This window comes from Nicotiana attenuata, chromosome 3 (assembly GCF_001879085.1).
Source record: "Nicotiana attenuata strain UT chromosome 3, NIATTr2, whole genome shotgun sequence".
NCBI classification, from domain to species: domain Eukaryota; kingdom Viridiplantae; phylum Streptophyta; class Magnoliopsida; order Solanales; family Solanaceae; genus Nicotiana; species Nicotiana attenuata.
Window position 1 is genome coordinate 67,981,113 of NC_031991.1, and position 14,510 is coordinate 67,995,622.

The 14,510-nt window shown below is 37.9% G+C and overlaps 1 protein-coding gene across 2 annotated transcripts in view; it reads left to right on the top strand.

The window, feature by feature from the left end:
* The window catches only part of LOC109224008 (MMS19 nucleotide excision repair protein homolog), a 19,559-nt gene continuing 5,608 nt past the window's right edge, over nt 560-14,510 (top strand). For both annotated transcript variants that reach the window (XM_019388540.1, XM_019388541.1), the window contains exons 1-11: nt 560-734; nt 839-901; nt 993-1,047; nt 5,696-5,793; nt 6,621-6,779; nt 6,936-6,995; nt 9,547-9,735; nt 10,369-10,422; nt 12,004-12,090; nt 12,183-12,888; nt 13,755-14,134. In XM_019388540.1, coding sequence (XP_019244085.1) covers nt 657-734; nt 839-901; nt 993-1,047; nt 5,696-5,793; nt 6,621-6,779; nt 6,936-6,995; nt 9,547-9,735; nt 10,369-10,422; nt 12,004-12,090; nt 12,183-12,888; nt 13,755-14,134 — 1,929 coding nt within the window. In that variant the 5' untranslated portion in view covers nt 560-656. The remainder of the gene's footprint in view (nt 735-838; nt 902-992; nt 1,048-5,695; nt 5,794-6,620; nt 6,780-6,935; nt 6,996-9,546; nt 9,736-10,368; nt 10,423-12,003; nt 12,091-12,182; nt 12,889-13,754; nt 14,135-14,510) is intronic.

Consider the following 14,510-nt stretch of genomic DNA (forward strand, 5'->3'; position numbering starts at 1 on the left):
CATCATCTAAGTGCACAATATTGTTGAAACTACCGTGAGAATCAACATCGACCTATTCGTATTCATTTAACAAACTGTCATCCGATGTCATCCCTAAAGATCTGTACAACTCGTCCCTAACTCGATCAAACCTATTATCTTGGTTCATATTCATGGTTGTTGTATTTGTGTTATGTTCATTTGGATTCATATTTTCTTGCACCGCTAATTTTTCTTGGTTTGAATTTATTTTCAGATTAGGGAAGAAAAAAGGGAAGGATTCTAACCGTTAATGTGATCGTATACTTTTTTTTTTCAAATACAATAATTTGCTATACACTTTTCAGCTTACTCACTATGTGAATGTGGATGATTTCACGTTGCTTAATGTTTGGGAATAGGAAAAAGCTCTCCATTATTTAATATATTTTGTTTTGGAGGGAAAATTGTAGGGCCAAATAGGAACGAGGTTGTTGATGTAATTTCACTAGTGTGGCTACAGTCGGGTGTGGTCGTTTAGCAGCATCCTATACGTATAAAAGTGCGCGTATCTTGGCTTTTTCTACTCCCAACAGTTTACTCCAACGCTGTCTTCAATTACTTTGATACTATTTCATAAACCCTCGCCGGACCTTAAACCCTCCGATTACCTTTGTCCTAAAATCCTCTCTCTTGCTATGGCAGCGACTCCTACAATTGAGTATGTCAATCACATTGAGTCTTACGTTAGCTCTTCCAGCTCTCCTGCACAGCAGGTCCGTTTCTCCTTTCTTTCTTTCTCACTCTCAACTTACAATTCACGCAACATTAAGAAGTCGTTGAATTCTTGTCTTCTTAATAATTTAATTGCGTTTTGCAGGCGGCAAGCATTGATGCAATTGCTCTTCTTCTAAAAAATGACTTGTTAACTTTAGAAGTCTTGGTGAGTTACTATTCAAGGTTTTTATTTCTTCTGCAATTTGTTAAACTTATTGTTTGGCCTTGCTAAAATTTGGTGGGTATGATACACATAGGTTAGAGAAATGGAGATGTATTTGACCACTACAGATAATATCATTCGTTCAAGAGGTATCCTTTTCTTCTTGTCTTGATATTATTCATCTTTTGGTTATTGTTTTCTTAAGTTTTACAATTGAAGTATTTGTTGAAGGGAAAAAAGGAACAATTGGCTCTTAGAAGTGCAAATTTTGGTATGAGACGGGTTTATTTGGCTATTTGAATCGAAATTGTTCTTTTGAGAAGGGGTGAATTATTCATTGACAAAGAATAGTTGTATTTTTAATATAAAAACCATTTTTTTGGATAAGATAAATGATTTTATTAACGTTTCAATCAATTTAGAGTTCGATATACCAGTTGGTCGCTTTACAGTTCTTGCTGCCTTGTGCCATTGTTCTTTGAATGTGGGGCAGCACTGAGACACCAAAGAGGTAGAAGGGGGATTTCAGAGTGCATTGAGTTTGAACATTTTGATAGCATGACTAGTTGTTAATCTTTAGACATTATTCTGCATATTTTGATGTCGGTGTTTGGATAGGGATTCTTAAGAGTGCTGAATGTACAATATACTGCTTTTATTATGTAGAGAAAATTTTATTAGAAAGAACAACTGAGAGAAGATCTACCATCCTCTTGCTCAGAAGAGTATATATTGACCAGTGGAGATGAGATACCTGCAAAACCCCATAAACCATGCGGACCTCTCCGTCAATACGAAAAAGAGTTGGGGGAACTGGTCCCGCGGCACTTATCTCGTGGAGGTGTTGGACCTTAGCATTTTTTTCCATATAATATTGCTGGTCTTATAACTCTTCTATAGAACTTATCTTTCACTTTGGTAGGATGATGACTAAAGCACCAAGCCACCAAACAACAACTTTTTCACTATGTTATAGTTTTTAAAATCATTTTTCCATGTGATTGTTATTTGTCTTTATAGTTAGTACTCTTGAAGTCCTTTTCACTGTTCTTGAGCCGAGGGTATATAGGAAACAACCTCTCTTCCTTCATAAGGTAGGGGTAAGGTCCGCGTACACATTACCTTCCCCAAACCCCACGTGTGGGATTGCACTGGGTTTGTTGTTGTTGTTGTTGTTATAGTTAGTACTCTTGAAATTCATATGTTTTTTTTTTCATTTGCGCATTGCTTATTTGCAAAAGGGAAAAAGGTCAGATTTGTCCCTATACTTTAATTAATTAGCCACATTTATCCCTAGTTATACTATTCGTCCAAATTCGTCCTCACCGTTAAGATAGTAGACAAAATTGTCCCTAACCCTAACAGTAGTCCATCGTGGCACCGAGACCTTCTCTTAAATTGACAACTAGGCAAATCTTGAACCCAATTTTAAAAGATCTGCTACGACTCTTCTATCCATGACCTGATTTAAATTGGATCCGAAAAAAAACTGATACTTGGGGGTGGTTATGAAATGAAAATGGTTATGGAATCATATTAAACTGCCTTTACAATTGATAGTGTCAATTTACCAGATAAAGGGTGCTAATTAACAATGTGGTGTTTACAAATTTCAACTGCTTAATATATGAATCGAGATCAATTCAAAATCACAGACCTTTAAGCCGCGTAATTATTATTAATTTTGTGAAGAGCTGAAGATTAGAAAAATGAATAAATAACAACAACAACAACAACAACAACAACAACAACAACCACCCAGTATAATTTCACAAGTGGGGTTTGGGGAGGGTAGGATGTACGCATCCTTACCCCTACCCTGGAAGGGCAGAGAGACTGTTTTCGATAGACCCTCGACTAAAGAAGGTGAAAGAAGCCCTGATAGCAAGTAATAGCACGACAAATAATTAGAAAACTAAATCGAAGATAGCAATAGAGAATATGAAAGAGGTACTGATAACAAGTAATAGAAAGACAATATATTTAGAAAACTAAACCCAAGGCAGCAAACGAGAATATGAATGAAGTAATGCTAGCAAACTACGGAATTACCGATGGCAAGTAATAACGGAACAAGACATGCGAATATAGCAAAGTAAGGAAAAAAGGGTACCGTACTAGCACTAATACTATCGAACTAGAGAAGACAAAGGGAAACACACGACTACCTACTAACCTTCTACCCTAATCTTCAACCTCCACACCCTTCTATATAGGGTCATTGTCCTCGGTTAGCTCAAGCTGCACCATGACCCGCCTGATCACCTCTCCCCAAGGCTTCTTTGGCTTATCTCTACGCCTCCTCTCACCTCCCAAGGCCAACCTCTCACATCTCCTGATTGGGGCATCTGTGCTTCTCCTCTTAACATGCCCGAACTATCTCAACCTCGCCTTAGCATCTTTGCCTCCACAGGGACCACTCCCACCTTGTCCCGAATAACTTCATTCCTAATTCTATCCAAACTAGTATGCCCACATATCCATCTCAACATCCTCATTTACGCTACTTTCATCTGCTGGACATGGGAGTTTTTGACTGGCCAACACTCTGCCCCATATAACATAGTCGGTCTAACCACTACCTTGTAGAACTTACCCTTAAGTCTCAACGGCACATTCTTATCACACAAGACACCGGAAGCGAGCCTCCGCTTCATCCATCCTACTCCGATACGGCGTGTGACATCCTCATCTATCTCCCCATCCTTCTGAATTATAGACCCCAGATACTTGAAACTCTCTCCTGGGAATGACTTGCGCATCGAGCCTCACATCCCCGTCCGCCTCCTGGGTATTACCGCTGAACTTGCACTCCAAGTATTTCGTCTTGCTTCTGCTCAACTTGAAACCCTTAGACTCTAGAGTATGTCTCCAGACTTCCAGCCTCTCGTTAATACCACCTCGCTTCTCATCAATCAGGACTATGTCATCCGCAAATAACAAGCACCAAGGCACCTCCCCTTGAATGTGTCGCGTCAAAGAATCTATCGCCAGGGAAAACAAAAACGGGCTAAGTGCTGATCCCTGATGCAACCCCATCTCAACCGGATAATAGTTAGAGTCTCTTCCTGCTGTTCTAACCCGTGTCTTAGCTCCATCATACATGTCCTGAATCACTCTAATATACGCTACAGACACTCTTCTGGCCTCCAAACACCTCCATAGAACCTCTCTCGGGACTTTGTCCTAGGCTTTCTCCAGGTCAATGAACACCATATGCAAATCCTTCTTCACCGCCTTATACTGCTCCACCAATCTCCTCACAATGTGAATGGCCTCAGTAGTCGACCGTCCCGGCATGAAATCGAACTGGTTCTCGAAAATGGACACACTCTTCCTCAACCTCCCTTCAATCACCCTCTCCCACACTTTCATCGTGTGGCTTAACAACTTGATACCCTTATAGTTGTTGCAATTTTGGACATCCCCTTTGTTCTTGTACAACGGGATCATCGTACTCCGCCTCCACTCTTCGTGCATCTTTTTCGTCCTAAATATGATGTTAAACAACCTAGCAAGTCATTCCAAGCCCTCCTTACCCACGCTCTTCCAGAATTCCACCGGGATCTCGTCCGGCCCAGTCGCTAACCTTACTCATCCTGCGCATAGCACCTACAACCTCCCCCACTCGTATGCGTCTACAGTACCCAAAATCTCGCTGCCGCTCCGAGTACTCCAACTCCCCTAGCACAATGCTCCTATCTCCCTTTTCATTCAAGAGTTTATGGGAGTATGATTGCCATCTCTGCCTAATCTATGCCCCCTCCAATAAAACTCTACCTTCCTCGTCTTTTATGCACCTCACTTGGTCCAGATCCCGGGCCTTCTGCTCCCTCACCTTCGCCAGCCTGTACAACTTCTTGTCCCCGCCTTTATCCCCAATTTTTTCGTATAAATGACTAAACGCCGCTGTCTTAGCCGCAATAACCACCAACTTCGCCTCCTTCCTAGCCTTCTTATACCCCTCCTTGTTAGCACTCTTGTGCCCCTCGTCTATACTCTCTACTAGCTTCAAATATGCCGCTTTCTTGGCTTCCACTTTCCCTTGAACCTTTTCGTTCCACCCCCAGTCCCCTTTATGGCCACCAGAAAAACCCTTTGAGACCCCTAACACCTCTCTCGCCGCCTCTCTAATACAATTTGCTGTCATAGACCACATACAACTCGCATCCCCGCTACTCCTCCAGGCCCCCATGGCCAACAACTTCTCCCCCAACTCCTGGGCCTTGTCCTTGTTCGATGCACCCCACCTGACCCTAGGTATACCAGACATAGTCCTCTTCTTCCTCGTCCACCTGATCTCTAAGTCCATAATCAAAAGCATATGCTGGGTCGTAAGATTCTCACTCGGGATGACCTTGCAATCCGTGCATAAACCTCTATCACATTTCTGGAGAAGTAGATAGTCAATCTGGGTCTTGGCCACCGTACTCCGAAAAGTTATCAGGTGCTCCGCCTTCTTCGGGTAACACGAATTAGCAATCACCAGCTCAAAAGCTATAACGTACTCCAGCTAAGGTACCTTAATCTGGAAGTATCTCAGATCTGCAAACACGAACATAAAGAACTTGAAGATTTATCTATCTAATGATGAACCATATAAACGTGACTAATTAACTAAAGTAGAGGTATAAATTTGGCCTTTTTCCTTTGCAAAACTATGTTGAAAGCTCCAATAGGTCTAAACACTTTTTCTCCTTTTTGTCTTTGATAATATTAATATTTTCTCCCTATTTTATTTTACCCCTCCTTCTCTCCCTATGTTTTCTCTATGCTAGATAACCTGTTATCTTCCAGGTATCCTCTTACTTGGAGAACTATTGATGCGACTAATATTGAAGCCCTTGGGTGATACTGCAATAAGCAGCTTAGTGGAATTCTTCACAGAGAGGCTGGTGAGCAAACATTTTAGGATCAGGAATTTGTCATAGAAAGACAAGGTGCTTTGTGCACGTGGCTATTTTGCCTTTTGGAACTCAATGCAGTTAAATTGTTTTTCTTCTGCATACTTTAACACCTCTACGATGTTTGTTTGAGTTACTTTTCATCTTTTATGTGTTTGCCTACTTAGTTGTGTTTACCACTGTGTATTGTCTTTCTCAATGCATGCAAAATTTATGACTCCATCTTTCTCCAAATTATCCTTTAGTATTAAGTTCATATGTTGCTTTGTAATTGAAGGACACAACTCTCATAGGGAACATGCTTTCAATCATCTGTTGTAGATTTGACTAATTACTAGAAGATAATCAGCTTGCTGCTCCCATGTAACAATCCTATCTGCTCTAAGTCTTCCTACTTTACTACCATAGAGATTCTTCTGCAGATTGGAAATTGCTTTAGTTTCCCAATGATGTTACAATCTCCTAACAATACTGCTAATACAACTTTCTCATTCCTCTTTAACTTATACTGGAAGCGTTAATACTCTCCTGAACATCAGTCTGTGTGCAACATATGAATTGCATAATTTAATGCATCCACATACTAAAAGTACTCCTACTTGCCCATTTGAAAGTGGATGCATTACTGAACTTTTTCCGATCCTTCTTGATGCTTGTCCTTATCGACTTGAACTTCCAGCAGAATATCTACTTGTTTTAATCCAGTCCAACATTTTGTAAAAATTTAACAGCTATATGCACCATGTATCTTTACCTCTGTTCTTTTAATTGGTTATCATCTAATGTTCTCTGACTAGATGATACTGTACTTGTATCAGGCAGACTGGAAAGCGTTGCATGGTGCCCTTGTTGGTTGTTTGGCTCTGCTAAGGAGGAAAAGTGATGCTGGCATGATCAATAAGAGTCAAGCAAAGGCCGTTGCGCAGTCTTATCTACAAAACCTGCAGGTGCAGTTATTGGGACTGCAAGACAGGAAGGTAAAATGATTGTACACGGACAAATAAACTGTTGTTTCTGCATCTGTTGATAGTATCTTCGTCCCTGCGGAGAAATCCGATAAAATTGGAATGACACAGATATTCTGTTGATAGTATCTTCAGCTAGTAGGTGAATTTACTGTCTTATTCTTGCAGCTTTGTCTTCAACTATTGGAATGCCTATTGGATTGTTATCCGGATGCCCTTTTGTCACTGGTAATAGCTTTTAATTCTTTTCAGTTAATTATGTTTCATCTATGTGATAATTTTAGCATGGTTTACTGTTTGATAGTATCTTCATTGATTTGTCCTGGGGCAAGCAACAAAACATTATAAGTAACTACTAGCTCTCGGTGTACCTCTTTTTTTGTTGTTTTTTCAAAAACCGTGATGTCTGGGCCAACTTGTGGTCAGCTCGGCTAATTCTACGAGGTACTTGCTACTTCCCATCAACACAGGTGCACAGGTACCGGGTAATTCTGTCCACCAAGGCTTGGACGGATAGAAGAATCATCTAGTATTTTTGCATCCGCTAGGATTAAACCCTAGTTCTCATGATTCTCATTTCTCAACCCACTTCATTAGCCACTAGACCACACCCTTGGATGCTTGTTATTTTTTATTTGGATAAATCGAAGAAGTTCACTAATAAGTAATAACTAATCCAAGATGGTGTTATTTTTACTTGTAACAATAACTAATAGCATGTTTGGTCAAGCTGGAAAAATCAGCTTATTTTGAGAAGTGCTTTTCAAAAAAGTACTTTTGGAGAAAAACAGTGTGTGTTTGGCTAATCAATTTGAAAAACACTTTGAAGAATAATTTGTGTTCGGCCAAGCTTTAAGTGTCAAATTACAAATAAGGACATGGAGAGATTTACTTAATAATTAATATTATATAAGTAGATAAATAATTTCAAATATTTATTATTAAAGATAATAGTTAAGTTTTTTATTTTATTTAAGTAAAATATAAAATTAAATTGAAAAGTACTTATTCTTTCAAGATAATTTAAATATATCAAAAAATCATTCAATAAATATGAAGGCTCATCCCATAAGTCATTTTATATTACTTAATAGTTTAATCTAAGTAAGGTTATTTTGATATATATAATATTTTGCAAAGGGTATTTTTGGTAGGAAGAAAAGTCAAAACTGATTTTGCTTCTGGAGAGAAGCTACTTTTTTCCGCTTCTTCAAAACTGCTTCTGCTTCTAGCCAAAAACACTTTTTCTCCCAAAAAAAAAGCTTGGTCAAACACCTCAAATTGAGGAAAAAAGCACTATTTTTTGAAAAAAAAAACACTTTTGGCATGGTGAGAAGCTTGGCCAAACAGGCCATAAGCCTCCTAGGAGCTGGACTAGCTATGTAGACAAGTTGGTGTTTCATCTTTACACCAAAATACTAAAGAAACTAATGAAAATTTTGGCGTTCAGTGTCTTATGCATCTTTGTTTCTAGCTCTAGCTACTTTAATTTAAGTCACCCTTATAAAGCTAGTTTCTTGAATTCTTGCAATTAGGCCGAGTGGCTTTATGATGTTATAATTTGCAAAGATTGCAAATCTTCTTCACTTGAGAGAGATGTAGTCGTGTAGATATGTGGTGCTAATATGTTATACTCCCTCTGTCTCATTTTATGCGACACACTTGCCCTCTTAATCTTGTTCCTAAAAGAATGATATCTTTATCTTTTTGAAACTATCTAATCTTAGTAGGCGTTTGGACATGAATTCCAGTTTTTTTTTTCACACTTGGAATTTCACTAAAATTTGAATTGAAGATGAAGTTGTGTTTGGTTATAATTTTTGCAACATATTTGGATGTCTTTTTTTTCAAAACCATGAAACATGATTTATACCCCACAACTTGTAAAAAATATCAAAACCACCCCAATTTGATTATCCTACTTGAAATAAACAATCAAGATGCTATTGTTTAACTGTTATCGTATTCTGCTTTACTGCAATACACAGAAGATGCAAAATCAATATCACATTTTCTAATTATACTAACACACAGAAAAGGTGCAAAAGCAGGCATAGCCACATATTTCTCATAACCATATAATCAAACTTCCAGTAGGCAGAGTAAAATTATCAACTAGGACTGATGTTCCACCATCAATCGCCAAAGATGGATCTGCCAAAGATGAAAAACTGATGGGGTCATTTTATAAATTTTAAAAATATAGGGTAAATTTGTAAAATTAAAAACTAGCAAATTCTCATTTTCAAGTGAAAAAGGAAAAATTGGTAAGAATGGGATAATCAAATATTGTTTTCAAAAAACATTTTGAAAAAAAGGAAAAATTTTATATGTCCAAACGGGCTCTTAGCATTCTCATTTTACCCTTATGACATGACTTGTTGGGGCCCAATTCATATAAAGTTCATTCTTTTATAAGGAGAGAAAATGAAAAGACATGTGAAACCCTTAGCACCACTCATCTAAACGGTTTTCGTACTTCGCATATATGGCTTACATATGAAAAGTCTTCTTTATTTTCTTAAATCCGGTGCGCAGTTAAACTGAAACACCACCTTCACATGGAGTACCAGTGTCACACTTTAACACTTACCAAATACCAATAAAAAAAATATGCTATACCCTTCTTATATAGAGGTCTCCGACACCCCATTTGTCATTATTTTGACTACAATATCTAGTTTCTTTTTCAGAAGCCTATTACTTCCTTTTCCTATGTATTTGGTTGCTTTTTAGTCCTCTACTTGTTTACTTTTAATCTTGGATTGTGGCTTCCTAGGGTGATGATCTTGTATATGGAATCTGTGAAGCTATTGATGGTGAAAAGGACCCACAATGCTTGATGCTCGTATTTCGTGTAGTTGAAGTTCTGGCACAATTATTTCCCGAATCTTCTGGCCCATTGGCGAATTTTGCAGGGGATCTGTTCGATATTTTGGGATGTTACTTTCCTATCCATTTTACCCATGTGAGATCATTGAATTATACTGTCTCCCTGCTCTTTACTTGTGTTTTTTTTTTTCTGAATTTAGGAAATATGTATCTGACTATGCTGGTCGCTTCAAGATCTAGTGAAGATATTTTTAATAGATTCCCTTGGAAAGCTCTAATCCTTGTTATGAATTGATAATTAAATAAACATGTGATACTGCTATCTCGTCCGACATCAATGAGAAAATGATCTGCAACCATGAAGGACCGAAGGCAACATTTGATATGTCATCTCTAACTGAACTGCTATGAAAGAAACGGAAAGAGAAGTGATGGACTAGCTTTTAACCTTGCTATATATGTTGTGGGACAAGTATGGGTTGGGTTGATAATGAACTTCAGAATTGCACAACATCCTATATTGCTTGTATACCTTATTTATTCTCTTCGGGGGTTGATGATACCATTCAAGAATAATTTTCTACCCTTCTAGGGAAAGTATAAGCAATGATTTCATGACTAATAGCCTTAGCCTTATGAGAAGGTAGCTAATTTAGCAGGTTCTAATAAACTACAGTCTTTTATTCTTTTGATAAGTAATTCCAAGTCATTATTGTTCTCTCTTCTTTACTTGACAATTTATTTTTGTCTTGCTCTTTGGAATACCCAGCCTAAAGGTGATGAAATTGATGTAAAGAGGGAGGAACTCTCTAGAGCCCTAATGGTATGCCAATTTCTTATAATGCATTTATTATAACCTTTTCTAAAGCTTCTTTTATGGAGAATATTATGATTTTTATCTTCATGATAAAAGTAACTAACAAGTTAATCCATTTATGGAGCAGAAGCCACGTAGGATCCTCCGAGATCAAAAGATTGACTGTTCATGATTTTGTGAATTTCAAGAAAATGTAGATATTATATGCTGAGTTGAGTTGCATCACTTTGGTTAACATGTTAATTCTTTATTTATGGTTTGGTTAGAAAAAGCTGGTATTTTTATCTCTAGTCGAGAATAGACGTCTCTTCTTCCAACTTTTCTATAAGAGGTTAGCAGCATTAGAGCTTGCAGCTTAATTCTGGGGAAGGCTCATTCTGTTCCACAACATATGTAACGTATAGTTTTCTGATATGCCTTTATTGCTGAAGTAGCATGTATAACAATATGCATGTGCAAATGAGTAGCTTTGCTCCACCTAATCAGAAAACAAAATAAATTCTTACGGATTTATAAGCAGTTGTACCAATCGGAAAAAGAGGAATTTAACTGAACAATGTATGCATTGTTTGAAGCTTATAACTTTTCTAGACCTTAAAAAAGCTTACGTTCTATGGGTCTTTTTAAAAAAGTAATGTGTCTTGGCGCAGGAGAAAGCCATAAGACTTTCTGATTCAATCTCTATGCTCATTGTGAATTGATTGTAGGTGCTTATGTATTATCTCGCTTCCCTAGGATGCTTCCACGGGAGGGGAAATTTTTTTTGGTGTCTCATACAACTGACACTAGTTGTGTGAACTCCTTTCTTGTCTCACAGTTTTGTGGACCCAGATTTTTGTGGACCCAGAAGTGTAAGATTGGGGTCCACAAATTTGTGAGACAAAAAGGAACCTCGCGCAACTAATGTAAGTTGTGTGAGACACACAATAAAACTTCTCCCACAGGAGGTGTATTCTTTAGTGCCTGAATGATAACTTTCAGTGTAAGAAGTTTGATACTAAAATTATTACTTTATCCCAAAAAAGAAAGAAGCTGGTTTGAAGCTTGAGATGGTTTCCGTTAAAAAATTAATATGTTAATGAATTGATCAGCTAAGTCTTAACATTTAGAATTTTGGCATCTTCTTCTAACTGTCCGGATGGACAACCTGGTCCATCAACAGTTTCCTTGTTATGGGGAGACATTTCATGCCAGTCCTAGACTCTCCAGTTATCAAGTGGTTGAGAGGATTTTAGTTGGGTTGATTGTTGAAACCTCGGATCGTTTAACCTTTAGTTGGGTTGATTGTTGAAACCCGAATCTTTTAGCCTTTAACCTTTAGATGTTAGGTGCGAAGTTCTTGAATTTGAACAGATGATACATGCTTTCCAAATGTTAAACTTAAGAGCCTATTCCCATACATAAGGAAGTCTTGTCAACTAATTATATTGGGGGTGCAATAGTTTGCTGTGGTGTCTTCGTTCAAAGAGGCAATAAGAATATCTTGCTATTCGTTTTCACATTCTTATCGTTTTTCATATTCCTGTATATTCCATATTCCTCTTATTGGTTTTTATTTAGATTCTAACATACTCTGCTGTCTTCTAGCTGGCGTTTGCTTCCACGCCACTTTTTGAACCCTCAGCCATTCCATTACTTCTTGAAAAACTATCTTCTTCTCTGCCATCAGCAAAGGTTAGTTCCAACTATTTCTATTAGTTTTACCTTATTAACATTTGGATTGAATGTATTATTTTGCAATATTTTCATTGATTCTTGTGCTACAGGTGGAATCTTTTAAGTACCTTAGCTACTGCACATTGAAATATGGAGGAGATAGAATGGAAAAATACACTGAATCCCTTTGGTCTGCATTAAAAGATGCAATATTTACTTGCCCGCACTCCATTTTGTCAGTGGATTCCAATACAATAGATGGAATAGGTTTTCATGAGAGTGAAATTATGGCGCAGGCCCTTGAACTTCTTCAGGTGCTTGTTCGGCAGCATAATGCGTCATTCTTAAATTTGATTCTGGGTGATGGGGACATAAGCACATTTGTAAATTCCTTTTCCCAGTTTGACGATTTCAATAGTCTTTCTTCTGAATACAAGCAGAGATTACATGCAGTTGCTCGTATTCTTTCTGTTTGTGTTAAATCTTCTGGGTCTTCCTGCAATAAAGTTTTTGAAAGTTTCTTTCCTCGGTTGGTGGATGCTTTAAGGCTCTCGGTTGAAAATTCCCCCGAGGCTATTCATTCAGCTTTGGATGCAAAATTTAACTTCGGAGCCTTGTATCTTTGTGTCGAACTCCTTGCTGCATGCAGACAGCTGGTAGTCAGCTCCGATAAAGTCGCTTCAGCTCCGGATCTATCGCATGACACTTGGTGCCAGATACTTCATAGTTTCTCCATATCATTATGCAGTGTTTTCTTTTGTCTCATTCGAGCAAGTTGTGCTGAAAGCACTTGGAATGCTTATGTTTATGCAGCAGGTAAATGCTTCTCCTTGACAAATGAATTTGTTCTGGAACTAAGCTGTCTTCTTTTTTTTTGAGAAGGTAACATATTTGTATATTAATATAAAGACCACTAAAATTGTGAAGTCACCCATAATTACAAAGGGAGCAAAAGTACAAACAACTTCTAATCCCTGGTCTTCTCACAAGGATTCTAAAACATCTAAAATGGATTCACGATCCTCCAAAAGCTTTCCTTTACACCAAAAATAAAAAAGAGCTAAGCATTTCATCTTTATCTTCTGGATGTTACTAGACTTGTCTTCAAAACATCTTTGATTCCTTTCTTCCCAAATTGTCCACCATATGCAGGCTGGGACAATTCTCCATCTTTTTTTATCTCTAGAAAGTGAGCCCTCTTTACTCCAGCATGCTAGAATATCAAGGATTCTTCCCGGCATTGTCCATGAAATTCCCCTTAAGCTGATGAAGATTCTCCATATCTGTAAAGTGAATTTGCAATGCAAAAAAAGATGGCTAATTGTCTCTGCCTTCTCTCCACATAAATAACATTTAGAGCACAATTGAAATCCTCTTTTGGTTAGGTTATCTTGTGTTAGCACTAAGCTGTCTTCTTTAGTCTTAGTACTATAGGTAATATGGTCGTCTTTGTCCTGTCAAGTTTCCCATAGCTCCAATCTGCATTCTCCCAAAAAAGGTTTTATGATGGTAGGCCACGAGCTATTCATAGTTTAAAATTGCCACGCTTTCTCTTAGGATCACTTGGATCCTGTTAACGTCACAGGGAATGCGAGTGTCTTCTGTGCTCATTTTGTTTTATAAAGTGTAATTTACTTGCTTTTGACTGAAACATTCTTTTTTTTTTTATGCTCAATTTATAGTTAAAGGTTTGGAGATCTTGGCTACATTTCCTGGAAGCTTTATTTCAGCGTCAAAGTTCATGTATGAGAAAATCCTGCTGACTTTGATGTCAATCATTGAATCTGATTTCAACAAGACGTTTCTATGGAAGGCAGCGTTGAAAGTTTTAGTGGAAATCAGCTTGTTTGTCAATAAGTATGACGAGGATGTAAAGGCAGCTAGCTTTAACAGTATTGTCATGCAAAAGATTGTTTCTCTAATTTCTTCGGGTGACTTAAATATGCCGCTATCACTCAAGCTACAGGCCATTTTTGACATTGGAATGACCAGGAAGACTTTCATGCTTGCTGCTGCAAGCCAATTGGAGAAGACTATATCTGCCAACTTATCTGAGATTTTTGTACGTGTACTATTTGAAACCTGTAGGCCATTATTAATTCACCGCATGCTTCACCTGTTTAATTCTGGGCATTCTGAAGCCACATTACAGGAAATATCATGTGCATCCTTGTGTTATACTTAAGTCAAGTTTGTAGCGTCATTCTTCTCGTCATGTGCTTCCTAGTCTCTTTTTACTTTAATACTTTGACTTGTTTAGCTCAAATCTAGGTGTATGCTTCCATGAACTCTTGCTGCAACTGCCTAAACTAGGGTCGAGCATTGTTTTCTCTCTTTGGCATGTTTAGTACACATCTAGTAGGTGTTTGCTCCCATTAACTCCTGCTGCAAATGACTAAACTAGAAATGGAGGAACCTCTCTCTTGAGCGCCCCCCCC